The sequence below is a fragment of the Dendropsophus ebraccatus genome, chromosome 5 (assembly GCF_027789765.1).
Source record: "Dendropsophus ebraccatus isolate aDenEbr1 chromosome 5, aDenEbr1.pat, whole genome shotgun sequence".
Lineage (NCBI taxonomy): Eukaryota > Metazoa > Chordata > Amphibia > Anura > Hylidae > Dendropsophus > Dendropsophus ebraccatus.
The window spans coordinates 1,597,363-1,617,969 of NC_091458.1; the positions used below are offsets into that span (position 1 = coordinate 1,597,363).

Genomic DNA, 20,607 nt, shown 5'->3' on the forward strand with positions numbered 1-20,607 from the left:
AGATTTATTATCCAGCAGGAGACCAAGGAGATTTATTATCCAGCAGGAGACCGAGGAGCGAGGAGGAGATTTATTACCCAGCAGGAGACCCAGGAGCGAGGAGGAGATTTATTATCCAGCAGGAGACCGAGGAGGAGATTTATTATCCAGCAGGAGACCGAGGAGGAGATTTATTATCCAGCAGGAGACCAAGGAGATTTATTATCCAGCAGGAGACCAAGGAGCGAGGAGGAGATTTATTATCCAGCAGGAGAGCGAGGAGGAGATTTATTATCCAGCAGGAGACCGAGGAGGAGATTTATTATCCAGCAGGAGACCGAGGACAGAGGAGGAGATTTATTATCCAGCAGGAGACCGAGGACAGAGGAGGAGATTTATTATCCAGCAGGAGACCGAGGAGCGAGGAGGAGATTTATTACCCAGCAGGAGACCCAGGAGCGAGGAGGGGATTTATTATCCAGCAGGAGACCGAGGACTGAGGAGGAGATTTATTATCCAGCAGGAGACCGAGGAGCGAGGAGGAGATTTATTACCCAGCAGGAGACCCAGGAGCGAGGAGGAGATTTATTATCCAGCAGGAGACCGAGGAGCAGATTTATTATCCAGCAGGAGACCGGAGAGCGAGGAGGAGATTTATTATCCAGCAGGAGAGCGAGGAGGAGATTTATTATCCAGCAGGAGACCGAGGAGGAGATTTATTATCCAGCAGGAGAGCGAGGAGCAGATTTATTATCCAGCAGGAGAGCGAGGAGGAGATTTATTATCCAGCAGGAGACTGAGGAGCGAGGGGGAGATTTATTATCCAGCAGGAGACCGAGGAGGAGATTTATTATCCAGCAGGAGACCGAGGAGGAGATTTATTATCCAGCAGGAGACCGAGGAGGAGATTTATTATCCAGCAGCAGACCGAAGAGGAGATTTATTATTCAGCAGGAGACCGAGGAGCGAGGAGGGGATTTATTATCCAGCAGAAGAGCTAGGAGGAGCGAGGAGGAGATTTATTATCCAGCAGCAGACCGAAGAGGAGATTTATTATCCAGCAGAAGACCGAGGAGGAGATTTATTATCCAGCAGAAGACCGAGGAGGAGATTTATTATCCAGCAGGAGACCGAGGAGCGAGGAGGGGATTTATTATCCAGCAGAAGACCGAGGAGGAGCGAGGAGGAGATTTATTATCCAGCAGGAGACCGAGGAGTGAGGAGGAGATTTATTATCCAGCAGGAGAGCGAGGAGGAGATTTATTATCCAGCAGGAGACCAAGGAGCGAGGAGGAGATTTATTATCCAGCAGCAGACCGAAGAGGAGATTTATTATTCAGCAGGAGACCAAGGAGCAAGGAGGGGATTTATTATCCAGCAGAAAACCGAGGAGGAGCGAGGAGGAGATTTATTATCCAGCAGGAGACCGAGGAGGAGATTTATTATCCAACAGGAGACCGAGGAGGAGATTTATTATCCAGCAGGAGACCGAAGAGGAGATTTATTATTCAGCAGAAGACCGAGGAGCGAGGAGGAGATTTATTATCCAGCAGGAGAGCGAGGGGCGAGGAGGAGATTTATGATCCAGCAGGAGACCAGGGAGCGAGGAGGAGATTTATTATCCAGCAGGAGAGCGAGGAGGAGATTTATTATTCAGCAGGAGACCGGGGAGGAGATTTATTATCCAGCAGGAGACCGGAGAGCGAGGAGGAGATTTATTATCCAGCAGGAGACCGAGCAGGAGATTTATTATTCAGCAGGAGACCGGGGAGCAAGGAGGAGATTTATCATCCAGCAGGAAACCCAGGAGAAGATTTATTATCCAGCAGGAGACCGAGGAGCGAGGAGATTTATTATCCAGCAGGAGACCGAGGAGCGAGGAGGGGATTTATTATCCAGCAGAAGACCGAGGAGGAGCGAGGAGGAGATTTACTATCCAGCAGGAGACCGAGGAGCAAGGAGGAGATTTATTATCCAGCAGGAGACCGAGGAGGAGATTTATTATCCAGCAGGAGACCGAGAAGAAGATTTATTATCCAGCAGGAGACCGAGGAGCGAGAAGGAGATTTATTATCCAGCAGGAGACCGAGGAGCGAGGAGGAGATTTATTATCCAGCAGGAGACTGAGGAGGAGCGAGGAGGAGATTTATTATCCAGCAGGAGACCGAGGAGCGAGGAGGAGATTTATTATTTAGCAGGAGACAGAGGAGGAGATTTATTATCCGGCAGGAGACCAAGGAGATTTATTATCCAGCAGGTGACCGAGGAGCGAGGGGGAGATTTATTATCCAGCAGGAGACCGAGGAGATTTATTATCCATCAGGAGACCGAGGAGGAGATTTATTATCCATCAGGAGACTGAGGAGGAGATTTATTATCCAGCAGGAGACCGAGAAGAAGATTTATTATCCAGCAGGAGACCGAGGAGCGAGAAGGAGATTTATTATCCAGCAGGAGACAGAGGAGATTTATTATACAGCAGGAGACCGAGGAGGAGATTTATTATCCAGCAGGAGACAGAGGAGATTTATTATGCAGCAGGAGACCGAGGAGGAGATTTATTATCCAGCAGGAGACCGAGGAGGAGATTTATTATTCAGCAGGAGACAGAGGAGATTTATTATCCAGCAGGAGACCGAGGAGGAGATTTATTATCCGGCAGGAGACCGAGGAGGAGATTTATTATCCAGCAGGAGACCGAGGAGGAGATTTATTATCCAGCAGAAGACAGAGGACGAGGAGGAGATTTATTATCCAGCAGGAGACCGAGGAGATTTATTATCCAGCAGGAGACCGAGGAGCGAGGAGAAGATTTATTATCCAGCAGAAGACCGAGGAGGAGATTTATTATCCAGCAGGAGACCGAGGAGCAGATTTATTATCCAGTAGGAGACCGAGGAGCGAGGAGGAGATTTATTATCCAGCAGGAGAGCGAGGGGCGAGGAGGAGATTTATGATCCAGCAGGAGACCAGGGAGCGAGGAGGAGATTTATTATCCAGCAGGAGAGCGAGGAGGAGATTTATTATCCAGCAGGAGACCGGAGAGCGAGGAGGAGATTTATTATCCAGCAGGAGACCGAGCAGGAGATTTATTATTCAGCAGGAGACCGGGGAGCAAGGAGGAGATTTATCATCCAGCAGGAAACCCAGGAGAAGATTTATTATCCAGCAGGAGACCGAGGAGCGAGGAGATTTATTATCCAGCAGGAGACCGAGGAGCGAGGAGGGGATTTATTATCCAGCAGAAGACCGAGGAGGAGCGTGGAGGAGATTTACTATCCAGCAGGAGACCGAGGAGCAAGGAGGAGATTTATTATCCAGCAGGAGACCGAGGAGGAGCGAGGAGGAGATTTATTATCCAGCAGGAGACCGAGAAGAAGATTTATTATCCAGCAGGAGACCGAGGAGCGAGGAGATTTATTATCCAGCAGGAGACCGAGGAGCGAGGAGGAGATTTATTATCCAGCAGGAGAGCGAGGAGGAGCGAGGAGGAGATTTATTATCCAGCAGGAGACCGAGGAGCGAGGAGGAGATTTATTATTTAGCAGGAGACAGAGGAGGAGATTTATTATCCGGCAGGAGACCAAGGAGATTTATTATCCAGCAGGTGACCGAGGAGCGAGGGGGAGATTTATTATCCAGCAGGAGACCGAGGAGATTTATTATCCATCAGGAGACCGAGGAGGAGATTTATTATCCATCAGGAGACCGAGGAGGAGATTTATTATCCAGCAGGAGACCGAGAAGAAGATTTATTATCCAGCAGGAGACCGAGGAGCGAGAAGGAGATTTATTATCCAGCAGGAGACAGAGGAGATTTATTATACAGCAGGAGACCGAGGAGGAGATTTATTATCCAGCAGGAGACAGAGGAGATTTATTATGCAGCAGGAGACCGAGGAGGAGATTTATTATCCAGCAGGAGACCGAGGAGGAGATTTATTATTCAGCAGGAGACAGAGGAGATTTATTATCCAGCAGGAGACCGAGGAGGAGATTTATTATCCGGCAGGAGACCGAGGAGGAGATTTATTATCCAGCAGGAGACCGAGGAGGAGATTTATTATCCAGCAGAAGACAGAGGACGAGGAGGAGATTTATTATCCAGCAGGAGACCGAGGAGATTTATTATCCAGCAGGAGACCGAGGAGCGAGGAGAAGATTTATTATCCAGCAGAAGACCGAGGAGGAGATTTATTATCCAGCAGGAGACCGAGGAGCAGATTTATTATCCAGTAGGAGACCGAGGAGCGAGGAGGAGATTTATTATCCAGCAGGAGACCGAGGAGAAGATTTATTATCCAGCAGGAGAGCGAGGAGGAGATTTATTATCCAGCAGGAGACCGGGGAGCGAGGAGGAGATTTATTATCCAGCAGGAGAGCGAGGAGGAGATTTATTATCCAGCAGGAGACCGAGGAGGAGATTTATTATCCAGCAGGAGACCGGAGAGCGAGGAGGAGATTTATTATCCAGCAGGAGACCGAGGAGCGAGGAGGAGATTTATTATCCAGCAGGAGAGCGAGGAGGAGATTTATTATCCAGCAGGAGACCGAGGAGATTTATTATCCAGCAGGAGAGCGAGGAGGAGATTTATTATCCAGCAGGAGACCGGGGAGCGAGGAGAAGATTTATTATCCAGCAGAAGACCGAGGAGGAGATTTATTATCCAGCAGGAGACCGAGGAGCAGATTTATTATCCAGTAGGAGACCGAGGAGCGAGGAGGAGATTTATTATCCAGCAGGAGACCGAGGAGAAGATTTATTATCCAGCAGGAGAGCGAGGAGGAGATTTATTATCCAGCAGGAGACCGGGGAGCGAGGAGGAGATTTATTATCCAGCAGGAGAGCGAGGAGGAGATTTATTATCCAGCAGGAGACCGAGGAGGAGATTTATTATCCAGCAGGAGACCGGAGAGCGAGGAGGAGATTTATTATCCAGCAGGAGACCGAGGAGCGAGGAGGAGATTTATTATCCAGCAGGAGAGCGAGGAGGAGATTTATTATCCAGCAGGAGACCGGAGGAGATTTATTATCCAGCAGGAGAGCGAGGAGGAGATTTATTATCCAGCAGGAGACCGGGGAGCGAGGAGGAGATTTATTATCCAGCAGGAGACCGAGGAGCGAGGAGGAGATTTATTATCCAGCAGGAGACCGAGGAGCGAGGAGGAGATTTATTATCCAGCAGGAGACCGAGGAGGAGATTTATTATCCAGCAGGAGACCGAGGAGCGAGGAGGAGATTTATTATCCAGCAGGAGACCGAGGAGGAGATTTATTATCCAGCAGGAGACCGAGGAGCGAGGAGGAGATTTATTATCCAGCAGGAGACCGAGGAGCGAGGAGGAGATTTATTATCCAGCAGGAGACCGAGGAGGAGCGAGGAGGAGATTTATTATCCAGCAGGAGACCGGGGAGCGAGGAGATTTATTATCCAGCAGGAGACCGAGGAGGAGATTTATTATCCAGCAGGAGACCGAGGAGCAGATTTATTATCCTGCAGGATGTGGCTGTTACCCCAGGAGAGCGCAGCCCACAGGCTCCAGGCTGTTATTGCTTCCTCTACGGGATAAATATTTCCTATACACATTTTTTGCTGGACGGAAATAATCCAAGGAGAGGAAGGGTTAAAACTTCAGAGTAGGAGTCGCAGGTGTAAATCATGGCGCAAACCTACACCTGCTGGAAGCAGATTCGGGTGTCCGGCCGGCCGGCCAGATTCACTAAGAGGTGTGCGCCTCTTACCGAATCCTGCCGTGAAAAAGGGGACGGGGCTGAATATTCATAAATCTATCCCCCCCCCCCCCCCGGTGTATATTTACACCCTTTCATAAATGTCCCCCATAAAGTGCACCACCACATCCAGCAGTACCTGCAGTACCAAGCTCAGCATGGCTTCCAGCATCCGCTCTATGCTCCGTTGTATTTGACCAGCAGGCGGGCAGAGACGCAGCTCTCCATCTTCTTCAAACTCCAGGCTGATCAGGAGGAATGGGCGACCCATCTGTGCAGAGAGCGGAAGGTGAGACAGGACAGAAGAGGAAGGGTCCACTGTGCAGAGAGGTACCGGACAGCAAAGGAGGGGTCTACTATGCAGAGAGATACAGGACAGCAGAGGAGGGGTCCACTGTGAAGAGAGGTACAGGACAGCAGAGGAGGGGTCCACTGTGCAGAGAGATACAGGACAGCAGAGGAGGGGTCCACTGTGCAGAGAGATACAGGACAGCAGAGGAGGGGTCCACTGTGCAGAGAGGTACAGGACAGCAGAGGAGGGGTCCACTGTGCAGAGAGATACAGGACAGCAGAGGAGGGGTCCACTGTGCAGAGAGATACAGGACAGCAGAGGAGGGGTCCACTGTGCAGAGAGATACAGGACAGCAGAGGAGGGGTCCACTGTGCAGAGAGGTACAGGACAGCAGAGGAGGGGTCCACTGTGCAGAGAGATACAGGACAGCAGAGGAGGGGTCCACTGTGCCGAGAGATACAGGACAGCAAAGGAGGGGTCCACTGTGCAGAGAGGTACAGGACAGCAGAGGAGGGATCCACTGTGCAGAGAGATACAGGACAGCAGAGGAAGGGTCCACTGTGCAGAGAGGTACAGGACAGCAGAGGAGGGGTCCACTGTGCAGAGAGATACAGGACAGCAGAGGAGGGGTCCACTGTGCAGAGAGGTACAGGACAGCAGAGGAAGGGTCCACTGTGCAGAGAGATACAGGACAGCAGAGGAGGGGTCCACTGTGCAGAGAGATACAGGACAGCAGAGGAGGGGTCCACTGTGCAGAGAGGTACAGGACAGCAGAGGAGGGGTCTACTATGCAGAGAGATACAGGACAGCAGAGGAGGGGTCCACTGTGCAGAGAGATACAGGACAGCAGAGGAGGGGTCCACTGTGCAGAGAGATACAGGACAGCAGAGGAGGGGTCCACTGTGCAGAGAGATACAGGACAGCAGAGGAGGGGTCCACTGTGCAGAGAGATACAGGACAGCAGAGGAGGGGTCCACTGTGCAGAGAGATACAGGACAGCAGAGGAGGGGTCCACTGTGCAGAGAGATACAGGACAGCAGAGGAGGGGTCCACTGTGAAGAGAGGTACAGGACAGCAGAGGAGGGGTCCACTGTGCAGAGAGATACAGGACAGCAGAGGAGGGGTCCACTGTGCAGAGAGATACAGGACAGCAGAGGAGGGGTCCACTGTGCAGAGAGGTACAGGACAGCAGAGGAGGGGTCCACTGTGCAGAGAGATACAGGACAGCAGAGGAGGGGTCCACTGTGCAGAGAGATACAGGACAGCAGAGGAGGGGTCCACTGTGCAGAGAGATACAGGACAGCAGAGGAGGGGTCCACTGTGCAGAGAGATACAGGACAGCAGAGGAGGGGTCCACTGTGCAGAGAGATACAGGACAGCAGAGGAGGGGTCCACTGTGCCGAGAGATACAGGACAGCAAAGGAGGGGTCCACTGTGCAGAGAGGTACAGGACAGCAGAGGAGGGGTCCACTGTGCAGAGAGATACAGGACAGCAGAGGAAGGGTCCACTGTGCAGAGAGGTACAGGACAGCAGAGGAGGGGTCCACTGTGCAGAGAGGTACAGGACAGCAGAGGAAGGGTCCACTGTGCAGAGAGATACAGGACAGCAGAGGAGGGGTCCACTGTGCAGAGAGGTACAGGACAGCAGAGGAGGGGTCCACTGTGCAGAGAGATACAGGACAGCAGAGGAGGGGTCCACTGTGCAGAGAGATACAGGACAGCAGAGGAGGGGTCCACTGTGCAGAGAGATACAGGACAGCAGAGGAGGGGTCCACTGTGCAGAGAGATACAGGACAGCAGAGGAGGGGTCCACTGTGCAGAGAGATACAGGACAGCAGAGGAGGGGTCCACTGTGCAGAGAGATACAGGACAGCAGAGGAGGGGTCCACTGTGCAGAGAGATACAGGACAGCAGAGGAGGGGTCCACTGTGCAGAGAGATACAGGACAGCAGAGGAGGGGTCCACTGTCCAGAGAGGTACAGGACAGCAGAGGAGGGGTCCACTGTGCAGAGAGGTACAGGACAGCAGAGGAGGGGTCCACTGTGCAGAGAGATACAGGACAGCAGAGGAGGGGTCCACTGTGCAGAGAGATACAGGACAGCAGAGGAGGGGTCCACTGTGCAGAGAGATACAGGACAGCAGAGGAGGGGTCCACTGTGCAGAGAGATACAGGACAGCAGAGGAAGGGTCCACTGTGCAGAGAGATTCAGGACAGCAGAGGAGGGGTCCACTGTGCAGAGAGATACAGGACAGCAGAGGAGGGGTCCACTGTGCAGAGAGGTACAGGACAGCAGAGGAGGGGTCCACTGTGCAGAGAGGTACAGGAAAACATAGGAGGGGTCTGCTGTGCAGAGAGATACAGGACAGCAGAGGAGGGGGTCCAGTGTGCAGAGCATCTCACCTGCATCACGCTCGACACAAAGACGCTGACATTTTGCTGCAGGATGGACGTCAGGTTCTCGCAGATCATGAGCCCAACAAGGCAGTTCAGTTTCCCCAGTCGCTGTAGCCATGAGTCACTGTGCTGCATCTGCCCCCTTCTGGCCACCTCAGCACAGCACTCCTCCAGGCCAGTCTGCACCATGAGGTAGGTGTCCTGTCTGACCTATGGGAGAAGATTGCAGAGGTCATAACTATCCAGTCTCCAGGACTTCTCCCATGGTCTCGGCCTACTTCATACATGTCCCATCTGTAGTGTGATGCAGCCCCCTGCACTTAGGGGGCGCCATGTGTATCCTTTCTCCAGTACAGCCCCTGGTCACATGTACCGGACAGGTCTATGATCCCGCATTGCCTCTAGGACAGCTGGAACCAGGCACCTGATATCCTTCGATTCTCCCCTTACCATCTCCAGAATGCGGGAGGCCAAGCCCAGGAGGCTGTACACATGGCGGGTGGCCTCAGAGAGGACGTGGCGGTGCTCTGCTTCTAATTCATCTATGGACATCGAGTGCGAGCTGAGAACAGGAAGAAACGGCAGCTGGGTCAGCTCCTGGAGGAACCTGCATCCAGACATGACAAAGAAGACAAGATGGAAGAGGAGAAGAGTGAGTGCAGCTCTGGAGGTGACTGGAGGATAAGACATGATGGAGGGTCTTCCTGAAGGGGGAGGGGGGGGGGTACATCCTGCAGATGGTGGGGGGGGGGTTACCTGTTAATGTGGGTAGCTTCTCATGGGTGGTGGGGAAGGGGTGGTGAGCTGTTGATGTGGTGCAGGGTGGCGCTGTAGTGGAGGGGGCTCCTCCTGCAGGTTGTGAGGGTGGCCGAGGAGGGTCCTCCTGCAGGTAGTGCAGGAGAATCCATTCTGTGGGTGATGGTGGGGGAGGGGTGAGTCACATGTTGATGTGGTGCAGAGCGGCTGTATAATGGAGGAGGCTCCTACAGTGGGTGGTGCTAAGGGGGGCTGTTCCTTGCTGGTGAGTGGTGGTGGTGAGGGGGGTTCCTCGCTGGTGGTGGTGGTGAGGGGGGCTGTTCCTCGCTGGTGGTGGTGGTGGTGAGGGGATTGTTCCTTGCTAGTGGTGGTGGTGAGGGGGGCTGTTCCTCGCTGGTGGTGGTGGTGGTGAGGGGGGTTGTTCCTTGCTGGTGGTGGTGGTGAGGGGGGCTGTTCCTCGCTGGTGGTGGTGGTGGTGAGGGGATTGTTCCTTGCTAGTGGTGGTGGTGAGGGGGGTTGTTCCTGGCTAGTGGTGGTGGTGGTGAGGGGGGTTGTTCCTTGCTGGTGGTGGTGGTGAGGGGGGCTGTTCCTCGCTGGTGGTGGTGGTGGTGAGGGGGGTTGTTCCTTGCTGGTGGTGGTGAGGGAGGCTGTTCCTCGCTGGTGGTGGTGGTGGTGAGGGGGGTTGTTCCTTGCTGGTGGTGGTGAGGGAGGCTGTTCCTCGCTGGTGGTGGTGAGGGGGTTGTTCCTTGCTGGTGCTGGTGGTGAGGGGGGCTGTTCCTCACTGGTGGTGAGACGGGCTGTTCCTCGCTGGTGGTGGTGAGGGGGGTTGTTCCGTGGTGGTGGTGAGGGGGGCTGTTCCTCGCTGGTGGTGGTGGTGGTGGTGAGGGGGGTTGTTCCTTGCTGGTGGTGGTGGTGAGGGGGGCTGTTCCTCGCTGGTGGTGGTGGTGGTGAGGGGGGTTGTTCCTTGCTGGTGGTGGTGAGGGAGGCTGTTCCTCGCTGGTGGTGGTGAGGGGGGCTGTTCCTCACTGGTGGTGAGACGGGCTGTTCCTCGCTGGTGGTGGTGAGGGGGGTTGTTCCGTGGTGGTGGTGAGGGGGGCTGTTCCTCGCTGGTGGTGGTGGTGGTGGTGAGGGGGGTTGTTCCTTGCTGGTGGTGGTGGTGAGGGGGGCTGTTCCTCGCTGGTGGTGGTGGCGGTGAGGGGGGTTGTTCCTTGCTGGTGGTGGTGAGGGAGGCTGTTCCTCGCTGGTGGTGGTGAGGGGGTTGTTCCTTGCTGGTGCTGGTGGTGAGGGGGGCTGTTCCTCACTGGTGGTGGTGAGGGGGGCTGTTCCTCGCTGGTGGTGGTGGTGGTGGTGAGGGGGGTTGTTCCTTGCTGGTGGTGGTGAGGGAGGCTGTTCCTCGCTGGTGGTGGTGAGGGGGTTGTTCCTTGCTGGTGGTGCTGGTGAGGGGGGCTGTTCCTCGCTGGTGGTGGTGGTGGTGAGGGGGGTTGTTCCTTGCTGGTGGTGGTGAGGGAGGCTGTTCCTCGCTGGTGGTGGTGAGGGGGTTGTTCCTTGCTGGTGCTGGTGGTGAGGGGGGCTGTTCCTCGGTGGTGGTGAGGGGGGCTGTTCCTCGCTGGTGGTGGTGAGGGGGGTTGTTCCTCGCTGGTGGTGGTGGTGAGGGGGGTTGTTCCTTGCTGGTGGTGCTGGTGGTGAGGGGGGCTGTCCCTTGCTGGTGGTGGTGGTAAGGGGGGCTGTCCCTCGCTGGTGGTGGTGGTGAGGGGGGCTGGTCCTCGCTGGTGGTGGTGGTGGTGAGGGGGGGCTGTCCCTCGCTGGTGGTGGTGGTGAGGGGGGCTGGTCCTCGCTGGTGGGTCACCTGTTGATGTGGTACAGGGCGGCGCTGTAGTGCGGCACGGTCCTCAGCAGCCGCCGGCTCAGCATTTCCCTTCTCCTCAGGAATCTGATCCTCCTGACGTTTCTTTGCCACCTGTAGACACATAAGATGGAAAATCTACCAATCCTGCAGTGCCACTAGATGCTGAAGTCCTCTGTGCTGCTGCTACTGCACACGTACATAAACCAACATCTCTATCCCCCCCTCCTGACATCCTCTGTGCTGCTGCTACTACACACATACATAACCCAGCCATATCATCTGACATCCTTTGTGCCCCTGTGGCTCACCGTCTGAAGGGTCTCCTCCTGGGGAAGTCTCTGTAGAAGGGGAGGGTCCTGAGGGTGCGGCAGAGGACGGCCTCCCGATGCCACGCCCCCAGATCCTGCACCTCCGAGCCCAGCACCGGGTGCACATGGAGGATTCCAAAGGGAGAAAACAGAAAGTGCTCGGGGTGCAGGCGGGCAGCAGGTGTGACCCTGAGGTCGTAGAAGCTGAGGAGACACAAGGAGATACATCCGTGATACATCCCTGAGATACACTGACCGCAAAGCATCCTGAGACCTACAGGGGGAGTACTCACCAGTCCCAGAGCCCTCCGCTTCTGTTCAGATACAGGAAGATGACTTTACCCACATGTCTGTACCACACCAGGATCTCTGCAGCCTGGTATCCGCTCACTGGGATCTCTGCGGCCTGGTATCCGCTCACTGGGATCTCTGCAGCCTGGTATCCGCTCACTGGGATCTCTGCTTCCTGGTATCCGCTCACTGGGATCTCTGCATCCTGGTATCCGCTCACTGGGATCTCTGCGGCCTGGTATCCGCTCACTGGGATCTCTGCAGCCTGGTATCCGCTCACTGGGATCTCTGCTTCCTGGTATCTGCTCACTGGGATCTCTGCATCCTGGTATCCGCTCACTGGGATCTCTGCGGCCTGGTATCCGCTCACTGGGATCTCTGCGGCCTGGTATCCGCTCACTGGGATCTCTGCAGCCTGGTATCCGCTCACTGGGATCTCTGCATCCTGGTATCCGCTCACTGGGATCTCTGCATCCTGGTATCCGCTCACTGGGATCTCTGCATCCTGGTATCCGCTCACTGGGATCTCTGCATCCTGGTATCCGCTCACTGGGATCTCTGCAGCCTGGTATCCACCCACTGGGATCTCTGCAGCCTGGTATCCGCTCACTGGGATCTCTGCAGCCTGGTATCCGCTCACTGGGATCTCTGCAGCCTGGTAGCCGCTCACTGGGATCTCTGCGTCCTGGTAGCCGCTCACTGGGATCTCTGCGGCCTGGTAGCCGCTCACTGGGATCTCTGCGGCCTGGTATCCGCTCACTTGGATCTCTGCGGCCTGGTAGCCGCTCACTGGGATCTCTGCGGCCTGGTATCCGCTCACTGGGATCTCTGCAGCCTGGTAGCCGCTCACTGGGATCTCTGCGGCCTGGTATCCGCTCAATGGGATCTCTGCAGCCTGGTAGCCGCTCACTGGGATCTCTGCAGCCTGGTAGCCGCTCACTGGGATCTCTGCGGCCTGGTATCCGCTCACTGGGATCTCTGCAGCCTGGTAGCCGCTCACTGGGATCTCTGCAGCCTGGTAGCCGCTCACTGGGATCTCTGCATCCTGGTATCCGCTCACTGGGATCTCTGCGGCCTGGTATCCGCTCACTGGGATCTCTGCATCCTGGTATCCGCTCACTGGGATCTCTGCGGCCTGGTATCCGCTCAATGGGATCTCTGCAGCCTGGTAGCCGCTCACTGGGATCTCTGCAGCCTGGTATCCGCTCACTGGGATCTCTGCAGCCTGGTATCCGCCCACTGGGATCTCTGCAGCCTGGTATCCGCTCAATGGGATCTCTGCAGCCTGGTATCCGCTCACTGGGATCTCTGCAGCCTCAGGCTTCAGGTGCTGCTGCAGAATCTCAGGGACCTCACTGCTGAATAAGAAAGTTAAATAGGGAAGTGTTTGCCCACCCCTATATACACAGACACCCCCCATATAAACGTGTGGGTCTCACTGCTCCATATACACATGTACGTTGCACAGTCTCACTGCTCCATATATACATGTGCGGTGCACAGTCTCACTGCTCCATATATACATGGGTGGTGCTCAGTCTCACTGCTCCATATATACATGTGTGGTGCACAGTCTCACTGCTCCATATACACAAGGGCAGTGCACAGTCTCGCTGCTCCACATATACATGTGCGATCACAGTCACACTGCTCCATATACACACATACGTTGCACAGTCTCACTGCTCCATATATAAATGTGCGGTGCAGTATCACTGCTCCATATATACATGGGTGGTGCACAGTCTCACTGCTCCATATATACATGAAGCAGATAGTGGAGGATCGGCGGTCCCTCACCTGGGGTCAGTCATGTGGTGGGTGAGGGACGGCACTGTCAGTGGTAGGTCTGTGCGCAGGGCCCGGGGAAGACCTTTCCGGCCGCATCTCCACACGGACTCTGCTGCCGCCAGCTCGGCTCCTACATCCCCCACATACAGCGCCAGTTCATGGACACAGACTGGAGGTTGCTGGGCTCTGTAGTGCCTCTCCAGGTTCTCAGGAAGTCGGAACAACGTGGAGGGGTCGGTGGGGAAGGCAGCGTGCAGCACTCCAGGGATGTCCAGGTCGCTGAGAAGCGGGCGGTAGCGCTCATACTGTCTGTGCAGCTGTTCCAGAGCTGGAAGGAGGCGGGCACGTCCACCCGCTAGGTGTTCCCGGAGTGGACGCAGGAGTCTGAGCACATCGACCAGATCCCGCCACCATTCACGGTCAAAGCCTCGGAGCGCCCCCGACAGGAACCGAATGAGACTGTCCACCAGGGCTGAAACACTACCGGAGGAGCCAGACTGCAGCTGTGTGAGAACATATCGGAGCTCCGCAGCCACCGCAACCTGAGTCGGGGAAGATCTGCTGCCATTACCCAGGACGCCTGTCAGAGAAAGAGAGAGGGAGTCACTGTCCAACCCGTGCCGGGGGAGATCTGCTTCCACCATCCGAGGAGACTATCAGAAAGAGAGAGAGGGAGTCACTGCCCAACCCCTGCCGGGGGAGATCTGCTGCCACCATCCGAGGAGACTATCAGAAAGAGAGAGAGGAAGTCACTGTCCAACCCCTGCCGGGGGAGATCTGCTGCCACCATCCGAGGAGACTATCAGAAAGAGAGAGAGGGAGTCACTGCCCAACCTGTGCCGGGGGAGATCTGCTGCCACCATCCGAGGAGACTATCAGAAAGAGAGAGAGGGAGTCACTGCCCAACCCGTGCCGGGGGAGATCTGCTGCCACCATCCGAGGAGACTATCAGAAAGAGAGAGAGGGAGTCACTGCCCAACCCGTGCCGGGGGAGATCTGCTGCCACCATCCGAAGAGACTATCAGAAAGAGAGAGAGGGAGTCACTGCCCAATCCGTGGCGGGGGAGATCTGCTGCCATTACCCGGGACGCCTGTCAGAAAAAGAGAGAGAGAGTCACTGCCCAACCCTTGCTGGGGGAGATCTGCTGCCATCATCCGAGGAGACTATCAGAGAGAGAGAGAGAGAGGGAGTCACTGTCCAACCCGTGCCGGGGGAGATCTGCTGCCACCATCCGAGGAGACTATCAGAAAGAGAGAGAGGGAGTCACTGCCCAACCCGTGGCGGGGGAGATCTGCTGCCATTACCCGGGACGCCTGTCAGAGAAAGAGAGAGAGAGTCACTGCCCAACCCTTGCTGGGGGAGATCTGCTGCCATCATCCGAGGAGACTATCAGAGAGAGAGAGAGAGAGAGTCACTGCCCAACCCGTGCCGGGGGAGATCTGCTGCCACCATCCGAGGAGACTATCAGAAAGAGAGAGAGGGAGTCACTGTCCAACCCCTGCCGGGGGAGATCTGCTGCCACCATCCGAGGAGACTATCAGAAAGAGAGAGAGGGAGTCACTGCCCAACCCGTGGCGGGGGAGATCTGCTGCCATTACCCAGGACGCCTGTCAGAGAAAGAGAGAGGGAGTCACTGCCCAGCCCATGCCGAGGGAGATCTGCTGCCATTACCCAGGACGCCTGTCAGAGAAAGAGAGAGAGAGTCACTGCCCAGCCCGTGCCGAGGGAGATCTGCTGCCATTACCCAGGACGCCTGTCAGAGAAAGAGAGAGAGAGTCACTGCCCAACCCGTGACGGGGGAGATCTGCTGCCACCATCCGAGGAGCCTATCAGAAAGAGAGAGAGTGACTTTCGAACCTGTGCCGGGGAGATCTACTGCCACCACCTGGGCAGCCCAATAAGAATAACATGCAGTGATCCATTCTGGATAGGCAAAGCTGTCTGACTGACTCCAAACTATGGAGGCAGCCATCCTGGTGTAACTCTCCATATTGAATGGACAATGAAGCAGGAAATGGTCCATGCTCTCCAGCAGAACTCCTGCACTTCAAGTTGTCCCTTACATATAGCTTCCCCTAGAAGCAGCGCCATGCCAAGTCCCAAAACATCTGTGGGATCCAATTTGAGTTTAAAAGACTTAACCCAACCCTCAGATTCTGACCTGAGCAATCCCTGAGCGCCAGGGGCTTCTGGAAATGGGTCAACAGAACCCTTTGGTCAAGGAATTTCCTCAACTGGGTCCTGATCTCCCACATTCCCAGACCCCACCGACGTATCGCCTTCAGAAAATACCCATGGGTTGTACGAAGGTCCTTCACTCGCCCTCCTGTCTCCCATTCTTGGAAGAAAGGCTGAAACCATTCCCTGCAGGAGAGTACCCACGGAGAAGCCCTCTCTTTCCAGAGGTTTGCAATGTTAGTGGTCCAAACAGTGGAAATTGAAGTTCAACGTTTCCAAATGTAAAATAATGCACTTGGGGAGGAGGAATCCTCTATCCGAGTATCACATCGGCAGTACTGTGTTGGAAAAGACTTCAGAAGAGAAGGATTTAGGGGTAATGATTTCTGAAAGCCTTAAAATGAGTCACCAGTGCAACCAGGCGGTGGGGAAAGCAAATCGTATGCTGGGGTGTATAGCTAGAGGTATAACCAGTAGGAAGAGGGAGATTGTGATCCCGCTGTATAGAGCTCTGGTGAGGCCACATCTGGGATACTGTGTCCAGTTCTGGAGACCTCACCTAAAAAAGGACATTGATAAAATAGAACGGGTCCAAAGACGGGCTACAAAAATGGTGGAAGGTGTGAGGCATAAACCATATCAGGAAAGACCTAAGGATTTGAATCTGTATAGTCTGGAGGAAAGACGGGAAAGGGGGGACATGATTGAAACCTTTAAGTATGTTAAGGGACTAAATAAGGTTCAAGAGGGGAGTGTTTTTAGTAAAAAACTGAGCTCAAGAACAAGAGGACACAGTGAGAGGTTAGTTGGGGGAAAGATCAGAAGCAATGTAAGAAAATATTATTTTACTGAAAGAGTAGTAGATACCTGGAACAAACTTCCAGCAGAGGTGGTTGGTAAATCTACAATAACAGAATTTAAACACGCCTGGGATAGACATATATCTATCCTAAGATAATAAGGAAGAAAATACTAAAAGGGCGGACTAGATGGACCCAGTGGTCTTTTTCTGCCGACAATCTTCTATGTTTCTATGTTTCTATGTTTTCAAGAAGGTCTTCACTAAGAACACCACAGGGTTCACCATAGACAAACCCCCAAGTCTCCTCATGAGGTATACCCCCATAACAGCTGGAAGAACAGGCTGTAGATCCTAGTATAGGAGGCTTCTTGAAGGTACATACACTGCCCAGGTAGATGAACAATGGGAGCAGGTACAATTCAATAACGTGTACCCTTCACCTGAGTGTCAAAAAACAACCTTTCCACTGGTCCACCTTCAAAATGGCACCCTGAAGCCTACCATCCAAGTTTTTAGTAGGGTAATCACCCGGGCCAAATGTCATGCCCAATACTTTTGCTCGCCCCTGGTGCTCTTGAAGAGTGTTGAGGAGATTAAGGTCAGGATCCCCCCTCCCTGCCAGAAACTCTCACACTTGTCCCAGTTGATCTTGGACCCAAATGCCTCTCAGTAGTGGTCCACCTCTGACATCACCATGTCTGCCTTCTCTTTCGAGGATATGAAGACGGTGACATCAGTGTACGCCACCACTCACAAGGGCGGCTTCTGGCTCCTCCAAGCTCATGCCGACCACTGCAATGGTCCACAACCAACCCTCCTAAGGAAGGGGTCAATCAAGAAGACATACAACAGCGGGCTTAAAGGACAGCCCTGGCGAACACCAGACTCAACCTCAAAAGAGCGGCCAGACCGAGCGTTCACCAGCGGGAAACACTCTGCCCCTGCATATAAGAACTTAAGCCAATTAACAAAGGTATCTGGTAGGCCATATCTCAGAAGGACAGACCAGGTACGCAACTGTTTGACCTGATCCAGGGACAGCAATTACCCCTTCCAAGGACCTGCATTACTCCACTCCGCTGCCTCGCTAACACTAAGGACAGCACCTAAAGGGGTTATCCTTCTATGAGTGAAAAAGTGAAATGCTAATTCCTTTAAAGAAGACACTAGCAGACATTTCTCCCTCTGTAGATGACAATACCTCTGTTTCACTACTAGGTACCCATCTTGCTCCTTTAACCCCTTAGCGACCCATGACGTATCTGACACGTGCAGCCGGGCAGTGCCTCTGTTAGCCGGCGCGGGTCCCGTTGCCGCGCCGGCTAATTTAGACACTATCCCTGGTGTCTAGTGGGTCGGATCTCCCCCCCGCGATGCGATTGCGGGGGGGAGATCCGTTCTTCTGCCCGTGCCGGGCCTCAGCGTCGGAATGACGCTGATCCCGGCTCGGCAATAGATTGCTATGGCCTGCAGCAGGCCATAGCAATCTATGACCAATCTAATCGATCTTTGCTGTGTATATACACAGCATTGATCTCTATGAGAGATCAGTGCTGTCTATATACAAGTCCCCCAGGGGGGCTTCTAGTCCATGTAAAAAAAAAAAGTAAAAAAGTGTTTTTATTAATAAAAAATCCCCTCCCCTAATAAAAGTCCAAATCACCCCCCTTTTCCCATTTTATAAATATAAATTAATAAATAAATAAATAAATAAACATATTTAGTATCGCCGCACACGTAATCGCCCGAACTATTAATTAATCACATTCCTGATCTCGCACGGTAAACGGCGTCAGCGCAAAAAAATTCCAAAGTGCAAAATTGCGCATTTTTGGTCGCATCAAATCCAGAAAAGTGATCAAAAAGTCGTATATGTGCAATCAAGGTACCGATAGAAAGATCACATCATGGCGCAAAAACTGACACCTCACACAGCCCCATAGACCAAAGCATAAAAGCGCTATAAGCCGGGAATGGAGCGGTTTTAAGGAACGTGTATTTGTTAACAATGTTTTGATTTTTTTAAAAGCCATCAGATACAATAAAAGTTATACATGTTATATATCGTTGTAATCGTAACGACTTGAGGAACATGCATAACAAGTCAGTTTTACCATAGGGCGAACGGCGTAAATGCAAAACTCCCCGAAATCAAAACAAATTCGTTTTTGTTTTCAATTTGACAGCGCAAATTATTTTTTTCCGGTTTCGCAGCATATTTTATGGAAAAATAATGCCGGTCATTGCAAAGTACAATTGGTTTCGCAAAAAATAAGGGCTCATATAAGTCTCTCGGTGAAAAAATGCAAGCGCTATGGACTTTTAAACATAAAATGGAAAAAGCAAAAGCGCAAAAACGAAAATTGGCTTTGACCTTAGGGGTTAAACTTCTTACTCATCCACGACTTTACCTCTTGAAGTCCTTTCTTTCCCTGGAAGACAGGAGACGTACTCCCACTAGCTTTGAAACATTGCTGACGTTAAAGCAACCCATTGCAAAATGTCTATCTAAAATGCACTCACATCCCCTGACTTTAGATCTCCCTGCTAAGCCTGGTTTTCTCATCGCTTGGGAACAAGAACTTCATATTTCCCTAACTCAGGAGGAGGTTAATACTCTCTCACTCTCATGGGTTTTCCACCTCTATCACCCCGCCATATCAGCTTCATAGATGGGGACTCACAGATTCATGTTGGAGGTGTGGCAACTTGGGAGGCACATTAACGCACGTTTTTTGGACATGCCCTGTGCTTACCCCTTTCTGGACACAAGTGACCAAAGCTATATGGAAATGTGTGGTCAGTCTATTGACATAAACCCACAATTGGTACTTTTATGGCTACCCTCCGCAAATATTCAGTTGTCCAAACAGAACCTTTTGGTTCATCTTCTCGCTGCCGCCAAGTTGCTCATACCAATACATTGGAAACAAACTAAACCGCCATCTATATCTGAATGGTACGCCAAAATAGAACACATACGCACCATGGAAGAACTAGCAAGCTGTACACTACAATCCCATACTACCTTCTTAAAGCTGTGGACCCCTTGGCTACAATATATCCTAGCTCACCAAGTGACACTGTAAACCAGACTGACCACAGAACGGATCCTTACAATCTCTCACTCCCTCTCTCATGCGACAATAGCAACCCCCCCACCCTCTACCCCCCTGTAGTTGATGTCCTCCTTGGTTGAACTTGATGGACGTGTCTTTTTCCATCCGTACTAACTAGGCAACTGTGTAACCTTTGGACCCTGTGTTAGGAATGTGACTTGGCGCTCCTCGGTCTGTGCCGGGCGGCCGAGAAAGCGCTGAGTTTCTATCTGTGTTTGCACTGAATGAACTGTGTGTTTTACTTTTCAGCCACATCCGCCTTGCCTGTCAGACTTCTGGCAGTGCAGGGGTTACTGCACTGCTCGGTCTGTTCAGCTGAGCTTGGTGCTGGGATCAGGGCTGCTCCAATCAGCTGCCGGACCTAGTCTCTTATCCTGGATAAAAAGCAGCCAGCTCCTCACTTCCCTGCTGGCTATTAGTTGTTACTAGTCCCAGCTCCCCTGCTTCTTTCCCAGCATTCTCTTTCCTTATACCCTTGCTATTGCTCTACTCGTGTTCTGACCTCTTGCCTGACCTCCGACTATCCGCCCTCTTTCTGATTTTGTACTGCGTTGTCCGTTTGGTTCTGATTTGGCCAGCTGACTATCCTCCATTGTGTTTTGTTTGTCTACGTTTGTGTGTTCACCTACTCAGTGTAGGTACCGACTCAGTGGTTGTCTGCGGCCGTTTAGGGTCGTCCGTGGCAAGTAGGCAGGGACATTGGTTGGGGCAAGATTCAGGGTTCACTGTCTTGTCCTTGTCTCTATAGCCTGACAGAATAGCCAGCCCAGACTGCCATCTTGCCTCATGGACAACAGAACGGCCATGAACAATATTGTGGACCAAATGCTGCGACTCAATACCATGTGTAAGGAATATGGACAGCCCTGTCCTTATTCATGAATATGTAAAGTGGTTTAGGTGTGGTGTGGTTTAGATGTACTCATGCAGTGGATATTTTATAGATTGTGATTGATATTTTATAGATTTAGTCTAATAGCAATAACCCATAGCTGACGCAAGTTAATCATATGGACTTATTGATTAGCTTGGAGTCAGGCCGTCTGTTTACCTTGTGTAAAAGACCAAAAGTCTCTCTGCATGGGGGAATAAGCATGGAGCTGTAAAGGAGATGGTGGA

At 52.9% G+C, this 20,607-nt stretch overlaps 1 protein-coding gene across 7 annotated transcripts in view; it reads right to left on the minus strand.

Moving 5' to 3' along the window:
• DNHD1 (dynein heavy chain domain 1) overlaps positions 1-20,607 on the minus strand; it is a 135,116-nt gene that overhangs the window by 93,946 nt on the left and 20,563 nt on the right. For 5 of the 7 annotated variants that reach the window (XR_011363107.1, XM_069969288.1, XM_069969286.1 and 2 more), the window contains exons 3-9: positions 13,398-13,968; positions 11,600-12,955; positions 11,307-11,510; positions 10,999-11,109; positions 8,847-9,003; positions 8,403-8,606; positions 5,849-5,980 (exon numbers count right to left, since the gene is read on the minus strand). Coding sequence is in view for 6 of the 7 variants with exons in the window: in XM_069969288.1 (XP_069825389.1) it covers positions 5,849-5,980; positions 8,403-8,606; positions 8,847-9,003; positions 10,999-11,109; positions 11,307-11,510; positions 11,600-12,955; positions 13,398-13,968 (2,735 nt within the window). In the remaining variant the exon portion in view is untranslated. The remainder of the gene's footprint in view (positions 1-5,848; positions 5,981-8,402; positions 8,607-8,846; positions 9,004-10,998; positions 11,110-11,306; positions 11,511-11,599; positions 12,956-13,397; positions 13,969-20,607) is intronic. The other 2 variants (XM_069969284.1, XM_069969285.1) reach the window with 2 other exon arrangements.